The sequence below is a fragment of the Priapulus caudatus genome, unplaced genomic scaffold, assembly GCF_000485595.1.
Source record: "Priapulus caudatus unplaced genomic scaffold, Priapulus_caudatus-5.0.1 Scaffold1082, whole genome shotgun sequence".
Classification (NCBI taxonomy): Eukaryota; Metazoa; Priapulida; class Priapulimorpha; order Priapulimorphida; family Priapulidae; genus Priapulus; species Priapulus caudatus.
The window spans coordinates 11,250-21,289 of record NW_014578143.1 but is presented as its reverse complement, the minus strand read 5'-3'; the positions used below and the strand labels follow the sequence as shown (position 1 = coordinate 21,289).

Below are 10,040 nucleotides of genomic sequence, written 5' to 3'. Positions count from 1 at the left end.
GGGGTCCGGACCCCCTGGACCCCTCCCCCCTTTACACGCCCCTGCAGTAATTGAAATGATTTAGGTCTGCCCATGTCTCCAAATTATCATAATTAGCTGAACTTTCAAGTGGGGCACAGAGGAAGGAGTTTTTTTTTAAATCTCAGGGGGGATATTTGTACAGGCCATCCCCCCCTCCTACAAGAGCGGGGGGGGGATGCATCCCCCCCGGGATTTACGGCCATGTCATGGATTACTGTGTTGTTATTGTTAACACTGCCACTGTAAGAGGGCGCGTTTGACAGTTTGGTTGGATCCACGGATCTCGATCCGATGGATTCGCTGATTTAAGTAAAACCTCATAACGATTAGTCTTCAAAGACCAAAGGATGACAGAAAAGAAGCTTAACAGTTAACTTCAAGACTTTACTACTAGTTATAAGTTATATTTATAATATAACTCAGTAACTGTAGGGTGTAGTGACGGTGTAGGCATAAGGCTAATATAGTAATAGTAATGTTTGAAAAGGATTCTTTGAATAAAGGTTTCTTTTCTTCTTTTTTTGGTTGGCCCTCTGTGTTTATCATCGTTTTTGTAATTGTGCCACTAAAGTCGCGATCAAACAACACTTCAAACCTTTCCGGTAATATACCTGTATTGTCTATTCTGTTTACAAGGCCGCGGCGAGGCATTTTTCAGTGCCGTTAAATTTCTCAAAAATCTTGCTGTTATAAACGCCAAAGAATAAAATTGAACGGGCGCAGCCATATTTCTATGCTAACCTCTGATTGGTCGGTCCTGGGTCTCGCCACCTGGTGGTAAGATTCGTATCGATCTGTCATGGAGGATTGAAAATCCTGTCGGTATTTTTGGCTGGATACATTATATCTTTAAATCCCTGTTATAGTGGCTAAAAATACGTTTAAATTATTTTAATCTCGCGTCGTGCTACGCCATTGTGTGTGAAGTAGGCGTGGGTCGCGATCGCCACTGTATCTGTTTGAATTCAAGGTAAACGGTAGGTGGTGAGTCTGATGCGTGACACAGACAGTTGACGAGTTAATGTAATGTCTAATGTCCAGTAATGAGACTCCTACTGGTAAACAGTGGTATAGCTCTAGTACACTCACAGCTAGGGCCTGCATACCTCCCAAATCCCACTGGTTGATACAAATCACGGGCCTGAAAATCCTGTTTTAATAAAACTTTTATGGTGCATTGTGACCCTAACCCTAGGCTAAGGCTAGTAACCTAGCCACAAGTTCCATTCTCGCTTAAAGGGACTACGTCACGAATTTTCTATGTTAAAATTTGTAAAAAAATTGCCATTTTTTTACATTAAAAGTAAGAACTAACGGGACTAAACAAATCGTCAAATTCTTATCTGATATTATAAAGATTGTTTCTCAACTAGTTAAAAATCCAAAAAACCTGGACGATTTGAATTAATTAATGTTCTCAACATTAATTGCTTGCTATGGGCTATGTATGGGTCACGAGTGTATGTTCACATCGAACAATATAGTAAAATAGGAAGTATAATGCAGCAATTTAACCATAAAATGTGAACAGAATTACTTATATTTTGTGGAAAAGTGGAAATATTTTTTTTTTTTTAAATATTTACGGTGACGTAATCACTTTAACACAACGTTGGTGTAGGCTTAACACTACGTTAATCCTACAACGTGTAACAGTCGGAGAGCCTGGTCGGTTTAAGGCTAACCCTAACCCTAACCCTAATTATAAACTAATTAAAAAAATATTACAAAAAAGTTACACATACCTCTTGTTTAATTCCCTTGTACGGTCGATTGGGCGATTGCGGGTTTTAGTCACGGTCAGAACATGGTCAGAATGATAAAACATGGCGGCGAATTAGTAAATCCTGGTGCATTCGTCTCAAAAAGTCGCTGTAACCCATTAAGTACCCAGCGCATCGTAGCGCACTGATGGTTACAAGAAGGTGGACGTTTACTGATTCATTTGGTATATCACATGTGTGGTGTTCTTTGGCGATACTTGGAATATCAGGCAACTACGTGTTTAGCTGCAGCCACGGTTCGAAACGGTATCCTAACCCTAGCGATACCGTTTCTCGGAGCTACGTTGGTGTAGGCTTAACACTACATTAATCCTACAACGTGTAACAGTCGGAGAGCCTGGTCGGTTTAAGGCTAATCCTAACCCTAACCCTAATTATAAACTAATTAAAAAAATTAACTAGATTTTTATCAACCAAGGCCATCCTTAAAAAATTCTATGTTTGCTGTCCCCCGACCCATGATTTTTTTAGTGGGTAGGTAGGTAGGTCTTTTTTTTCATTTTTTTTTTTAGGCATAACAGTTATTTTAAGTCTGTCCTCATGTTTGCCACACATGCTTTGTGTTTTAGTCTTAACTATGAAAAATGTAAAAAAAAAAAAAACCCAAAATGTTAAAAAAAACTTTTGGGTCGCGGCTATTTTCGTGGGTCGGTCGGAGGACAGCAAACATATAAGTTTTTAAGGATGGCCCAATGGGAGTTGGGAGGTATGCAGGCCCTAGCTGCGAGTCTCTAGTACTATAGCCCGCGTACAGTAGCCGCACGGCTATAGAACATTTTATGCCAGGTTTCGTAACTGCACCTGTCCCCCCATGCTTCCACGAAAAATGGCTCACAAAACGCAGAATGATCGGGCTTTTTAACACTTATTTATCTACATGGACATCTCACCTATCTTTTTGAACAATTTCCACAACTTTACACCCTGTATTTTAGCTCCAAGAAACGGTCTTGCTAGGGTTAGAAGAGAAGACCGTTTCAAACATTGGCTGCAGCTAAACACGTAGTTGTCTTATTTGCCAAGTATTGCCAAAGAACACTTCACATGTGATATACCAAATGAATCAGTGATTAAACTGACTAAACTAAAATGAAAGTGACTAAAATCCGCAATGGATTGAACAAGGGAAATTAAACGATCTGCGGTTCTCATGTAAACAACCCCTATATCCGAGAACATGTCATCTAAGGTTTTTACAAATGGCCCAGACATTTGTGAACATCGTTTCACTTGCTTTGGTGTGTAATTGCTGTGAGAGCCATCGTGCAGCTATTGTACTATTTCTGTAGTATTTTCTAGCGAGTCTTTTCCGTTTCGGGTTTTCCGTGTCTCTCTTCCGTTGAGCATGCGCAGTGTAAACATGGCGGGTAAACAATCATGTGAAGCTGCTTGGAAAGTTGATATGCTGTGAGAATTAGCAGATTATACCATGAATTAAGAGATACATTCTAGTTTAGAAGCAGGACAACTGTGAGTTAGCCTTCATATTTCAAACAAGGCAAGTCAAAGGTGGTAATAGAATAGTTTTATTTGAGATATACAGAGTTATTCTTATAGATCTGCAGAGGTGATAGGTTTTTTGTATGGAAGGGTGTCAGGCTGTATAGACAATCGGTCGCACAGCCTGGTCCGGCTACCTGTATTTATGCATTTATTCCTCAAAGTGCTAGCACTACTTTCGTTTCGTTTTCAAATGCTGTTGTGTACTCGCGTGACGTCACCCGAAATGTAATAGGCTGCATCATAGCTGCCCATGTGTTTTGTCTACATTTCGGGTGACGTCACGCGTGTACACAACAACATTTCAAAACAAAATGCAAGTAGTGCTAGCACTTTGAGGAATAAATCCATAAATACATGGTGTAAAGACTAAAGTTGTGGAAAGTGTGCATAAAGATAGGTGAGATGTCCATGTAGATAAATAAGTGTTAAAAAGCCCGATCATTCTGCGTTTTGTGAGTCATTTTTCGTGGAAGCATTGAGGGACAGGTGCAGTTACGAAACCTGGCATAAAATGTTCTATAGCCGTGCGGCAACTGTACACGGACTATCTTGCTTTACAGCGATTCTATTAAAATTTTAACGGGGAGATAGTGTCTGCCTAGTGATCTGCACTCTTCGATATCGTGTTGTAAGCACCAAGGTCCACAAGTACTTCGAACATCTCAATAAAATAAAAAAAGGTAAATAAACACAAAATGTATTTACTACCAAAGTCTTAATGTTTCCCTACTCTATTTTCTACACAAATATTCAACCATTCTACTCCATCTTTGTTTTTATTTGAAGAACAGTGTTCACTTGTCAATGTTATAAAAACATACTGTCTATGTTCATAACCGAGCTGTGTCACGCGAAATCACACATAGTTTGACGAAATTCTCGCGTTCGCTCCCGTTGTGCAATTAAGACTTTGGTAGTAAATAGATTTCGTATTTATTTAGCATTATATTTGATTGAAATGCTCTAAGTGCCTGTGTCTATTTCTATCCATGGTCACTATATGCAAATTAATTCTCAGTATATATCTCTAATTATTATAACTCTAGTATAGGTCCTTCGCCAAACAACGTTGGTAGGACAATCACGTTGAGACCATAACCTTATGTAGAACCATTTGTTGTTGCACCTGTGCACTGTTTGTTTCGGTGAATTGCCCGAGGGCACATCGTTACCACAGTAATTTATAGTGGTGTTCCGATTAATCAAGGCTCGACACTAACTTTTTTTTTCAGTGGCCCGATCGGGCCACCAAAATCATTGATTTTCAATTTTTGGTGGCCCGAAAATGAAATCTGGTGGCCCAAAAAAAAAACAAAGAAAAACATTATAAATCTTTATTTCAATCTCGTATTGTATATTATTTGAAAATTGGGCCGTCTGATGCACTTGCACAAGTCTTTAAACAAACCCCACATAATGGCACACACTGACATTGATGATTGAGGCATACATTTGAATTATCCATTCCACGGCATCAAATTTTCACCAGAATCTTGCATACCATTTTTCTACTTTCACTCATTATTTATCTAAACACGCGCGTCTAACACAATAACGTGGCATGTTGCAGCCGCAGTAGACGATCGATAAACCGTGCCCGCGGTAGAATGCTGCACGTGCGTACGTGTGCCCTCGCTCCGCGAATTGCTCGCTCTCTTTTCAATGAGATTAGCACAGAAGAAACAATTATTTTTATCACATAGACACTTTGAAATTTTAGTGGCCCGATCGGGCCACCAAATTTAAACTTTTGGAAATTTTGGTGGCCCGACATGAAGTTTTGGTGGCCCCGGGCCACCGCTAGTGTCGAGCCTTGGATTAATCGAGTTCGTCGATCATTACTCGTTTAGGCTGCCGAGTTGATTAATCGAGTAGAAAATCGGACGACCGAGTACAACTCGAACTTTTTTTTTTTGATTGAATTTGATGAGCAGTTATGTTACAATGCCGCCGTCCGTAACCCTAACAGTATCCTTAATTTACTTACCATTAAATACTAGCTACACATACAATAACGTCAATATTCCTTCGCAATACACCGGTTGTGTCGACGATGACACGTCGTCGCCGCAATCTAAAATGATCGATGATTATTCAATCATCGGTCGTTTTGTAAAACCGATTATCGATCATGAAATTTGGACCGATCTCCAACACTAGTAATTTATATCTCATTTAATGTGATTCTGACAAGAACATTGATCGTTAACATGGAACTACAACATGGAACCATGATGACGTCTTAGAGTAAACGGATGCTACGCGGGGACTTTTATAACGATCGCACATCTCGCGTCCGTGTTTCAGACTGCTCTGCAGATATATCCGCTCGGCGCCGACGTTCACCATCCGAGCTTGAATCTGCGCTGAGTCCACCGATTCGCGAGCTAATCTGAGAGCGTCGCCACGAGCCTGCACGTCTCCCCCACAAGGTGGCGCCGGTGGTGCGCTGATTCGCCGGGTTTGAGGAGGAAAAGACGATGGGGGCGGAGGAGAAGGAATACGCGCAGTACAGCGTTCTGAGCCGCGCTCAGCTCAGCTTCGAGTATCTACACACCAACTCGTGAGTGGCAGCACCGGGCGACCGCGTGCAGCGCCCCCTGTGTGAGGATTCCCCGCCGTCGCACCGTTGTTTATTCGATGCCGATGTCATGTCGATCGGTGCGATCGATTTGCTTGAGCGTTGGGAATTCTTGTTTTAATTCCAATCCTTCGTGATCGCTCTGATTTATCAGTTTTTAAGGCTTCCTCAATTGAAGTCCGGGCTCAAATTTTACCATACCCTCTACTGCTCTACAGCAAGTGTCGGGGATGCAATTTTTACTAGCAGTAGTGGTGCCTTGGAATTGACCCATATCAGGGTTAGGCAATAAACTACCGTGGTTGCCTTGGCATCGTTTGTCTCCGTACCTTTCCAATAACTTTAGTGTCATGTATGTCTCCCTTTTGTTTTATATTAGCATTGTTATTGAAGTGGCATAAACTCTTAGATTTTGAACAAAACGCTTGCCTTAATGCCCATTCAAAATACATCAGTGTGCCCTAAAATATTCGATCAAACCAAAGGCAACACTCGCCCCCAAAATATAAAAAGTTGTCTGCTGTGATTCTGTCTTCGATTGCACTGACTAACGCTTGCGTTTGCATTGGCAGGACTACCCACGAGTTCTTATTCGGAGCGCTGGCAGAACTTCTGGACAATGCGAGGTGTGTAGACGACCCCTCTCCTCTCCCCTCGTCCCCTCGTCGTCTAGTTTAAACAGATGCCTAGTTAGTTAGTTTTGTTATCGCTCGTAGGTGCCTAGATAGCACATAAGGCCAAAACAAAATATAGGTGTGGTTACGGTTTCCCGACCTACCCTATTTATTCCCAGCGACCCTCAACAATTTATTGTCAATTTTCTTTAAAGTAAAAAAAAAATAAAAAAAATGAATTGGACAGTTCCTGCTTCAAAAGGTACAACGCACATCCTTCGGACATGGTTCGTAAATAAAATATTTCAAGAAAATAATATTCCCTACCCCTAGAAGATAGTTTTCCCTACCTACCTTGGCTACCTGTCCTATTTTTTTACGTCATGTAACGGTAACCACACATATATTTTGTTTTGGCCTAAGGCAGTGACAAGAAATGGACGCCTAACCCCTTGTTTAAACGGCTGCTCGGCGAAGTTAACCGTTTCTCCGTCGTAGCGTTGATTCGCCGTCATTCACGCCACTCCTCCTTTCTCTCTTTTCAGAGATGCTTCTGCGACGAAAATCAACATATACACGGGTGAGTTTATACTATATATATATAGTCTACACCAGTGGTTCTTAACCTTTTTTGAGTCATGGACCCCTTTGAGAATTTGGTAAAAGCTACGGACCACTCCCCAGAAAAATATGTTTATGTGCACATCAGCACATAAACACAAAATTTTGCTTACAATAGGGTTCAAAGACCCTCTGAAGCCCAAAAGGTAGTGATATCACGATCATTGGTTGAACAGTGGCTCGAACCAAGCGCTTGGTTATCAAAATGCATTTATAATCGATTTCATCGGGAAAAAAAAATTCGAAAAAGTGATGAGAATCAGAGATATTATTGCTACTATACAAGTTATCCTTTATTAACATACATGTATTATACACACAGTAGTAAACAGTGCAAAACAAACAGTAAACAGGGCTAAACAAGCACATACATGCACACACGTACATGCACATGACGTTACGCACACGCAGGCATTCAACACCCCGAGTAACCGATTGTAACCGATCATCGGTTACTTGGGTCCAACCGATGATCGATTACGAAATTACAACCGATTGACAACACTACCAAAAAGGTCCGTGGACCACAGGTTAAGAACCCCTGGTTTATACTATATATTAGTACTATGACGTGATGCAATGTAGTGACTGACCTCCATTGCACGTGGTGACCAGTGGCCGTTTCGGATCGAGCATTAAGGCGGGCTTATGTCGGGCTTGCGAGCTGACTCGACTGGAAGCAACTGGAAGCGATGAGCAGCGACTAGTTGCGTCCAGTTGCCCACTGTTCTATTCCGAGCAACTAGTGGCGGCCAGTCGCAGGCAGTCGCGTCGCAGTCGACCGACCTAAGCACTGCAGTCGCAGTGAATTGCAGCCAGTTGCTTCCAGTCGAGTCGGCTCGCAAGCCCGACATAAGCCCGCCTTTAGAGATTTCGAGCGAGCGCGTACTTTGCATGAGCGCACGATCGTGTTTGCGTCGTCGTCGTGGCGACGGCGGTTGCTGTGAGTTGTCGTCGTGATGTGTGCGTCAATGTTTCAGTGCCGGACGACAGCCTGCGGGGTGGCTACATGCTCTGTTTCCTCGACGACGGCGACGGGATGGACCCAAGTAAGTGCTCTTGCCGGGGAAGGGTGGGTGGGGGGTGAGCAGTTGCACTGTTGTCTAGATGTGTAGATTGTGAGGTCTATTCATTAAGCAGTGACCGAGGCAAGTAGTCAAAGTGGTATCATGCCACCACCTTAAGTAATACTGACATGATTCATGATTGATTTATGTTCTCAAGAATATATAAACAAAGTTTTTGTGACGTGAACGGTCTCTGTCGTGAAAAACCCCCGATCTGCGTATATAAGATATGTTGGAGATTTTGCAATATTATCGCTATTGTTATTGTGATTGTCGTTTGTTTCAGGTGAAGCAGCCAATATCATAACCTTCGGTAAATCCACGAAGCGAGTCACTGACTCACAGATGATCGGACAGTACGGAAATGGACTCAAGTCGTGAGTGGCGCCATCTATGTATTCAAACTCTCTCTCCCCACACTTGTGCTCTCTCTTTCTCTATCTCTCTCTCTCTCTATCTCTCTGTTTCTTTCTCTCTTTCTGTCTATCTCTCTCTCTCTCTCTTTCTCTCTCTCTCTCTCTATTACTCTCTATCTCGCTCTATTTCTATTTCTCTCCCTTTCCCTCTCCCTCTTCCCTCTCCTCCCCCTCCCCTCCCCTCTCTCTCTTTCTCTGTCACCCTCCCCCCTCTCATCACCATCCCTCTTCTCCACACATGTTCACGCCGTGCGTTCTTCATCTCGTCGTCAGAAGTTGTTACCTTCACCCCTACATGTGTTTCCCCCCTCTCCCTCTCTGTCACCCTCCCCCCTCCCTCTCTCTCTCTCTCCTGTCTGTCACCCTCCCCCCTCTCTATCACCATGCTCACGCCGTGCGTTCTTCGTCTTGTCGTCAGGGGTTCGATGCGCATCGGCAGCGACTTCATACTGTTCACGAAGAAGGCTGCGACGGAGACGTGTCTCATGATGTCTCGCCGTTCCACGAGGAAGAGAGATCGAGGAGGTGAGTCGTCGTCGATGGTTGCCATGGTTACCACCAGGGTAAAAAAAAATACACGCGGAAGCGAATGAAGCCGATTCGCTCTCAAACCTCCGAACAGAGTCGTTCCCGTGAGGCTCAAAATAGCTCCCGTAAAATTTTTGACGTGAGATTTTTCCCACAGGCTTTTAAAAAAAGAGCTCCCGTGAAAAATTCCCCTGGTTACCCCCTTACTTGCTGTGGTTGTCATCCATCTTTGTTGCCGAATTGCGAAATTGGTCCAACTCGCCACATTTGACAACATAGTCGGTAGTGTACACCAGCCTTATTGCCGTGACCCCCCCACCCCGCAAATTGTCAGACGTCCTCAGAATGAACTGCACGGCTAAAATGTTTGCGTCAGCGTCTATCCAACTGTCGCGCGTCGTGCTCTATATATTTTCGATAAAAACCGAAAGACAATTTCCTTGCTCTAAAAATGTTTAAAGTACTACCCACGGGCGTTCGTTCGTTGCCGTCGGCGACGCGTTTTGGCAGTTGGGAGTCGTGGCCCGTGAGTGTGTTGTTTTCCGTCTGGTTTTTCGTTTAACTCTTTCCCCATGTGTTGTCCACACACCACAGGTGATCGTTCCACTGCCGTCGTTTGACAGCCAGAGCAAGCGAGCGCTCGGGAAGGCTGGCAAGGCACTGGAGAAGGTAAGGATTAGGGTTTTTACTTGAGTAAAATTACTCGCGTGTGCGCCGGGCTTAAGTTCCGCCTAGAAGCAAGCTTCTTCACCGCTCCCGCCCGCGTTCCAGCACAAGCTGGAGATGGACCTGATCTACAAGTACTCGCCGTTCCACACGCACGAGAGCTTCATGCGCTCGTTCGACTCGATCCGAGGCGGCTCCGGCACCCTCGTCATCATCTACAACCTCAAGCTGATGGACAA

The 10,040-nt window shown here is 43.5% G+C and overlaps 2 protein-coding genes across 2 annotated transcripts in view; one reads left to right on the top strand and one right to left on the bottom strand.

The window, feature by feature from the left end:
• The window catches only part of LOC106815288 (cob(I)yrinic acid a,c-diamide adenosyltransferase, mitochondrial-like), a 15,510-nt gene extending 14,755 nt beyond the window's left edge, over positions 1 to 755 (bottom strand). Inside the window, exon 1 of the mRNA XM_014819734.1 lies at positions 633 to 755. Coding sequence (XP_014675220.1) covers positions 633 to 748 — 116 coding nt within the window. The 5' untranslated portion in view covers positions 749 to 755. The remainder of the gene's footprint in view (positions 1 to 632) is intronic.
• Positions 756 to 828: 73 nt separating this feature from the next.
• Positions 829 to 10,040, top strand: part of LOC106815285 (MORC family CW-type zinc finger protein 2A-like) — a 13,911-nt gene continuing 4,699 nt past the window's right edge. Inside the window, 10 exon segments of the mRNA XM_014819732.1 lie at positions 829 to 998; positions 5,616 to 5,871; positions 6,462 to 6,515; positions 7,049 to 7,083; positions 8,105 to 8,173; positions 8,478 to 8,568; positions 9,026 to 9,102; positions 9,105 to 9,121; positions 9,718 to 9,804; positions 9,907 to 10,040. Of these exon segments, the coding sequence (XP_014675218.1) occupies positions 5,789 to 5,871; positions 6,462 to 6,515; positions 7,049 to 7,083; positions 8,105 to 8,173; positions 8,478 to 8,568; positions 9,026 to 9,102; positions 9,105 to 9,121; positions 9,718 to 9,804; positions 9,907 to 10,040 (647 nt within the window). The 5' untranslated portion in view covers positions 829 to 998; positions 5,616 to 5,788.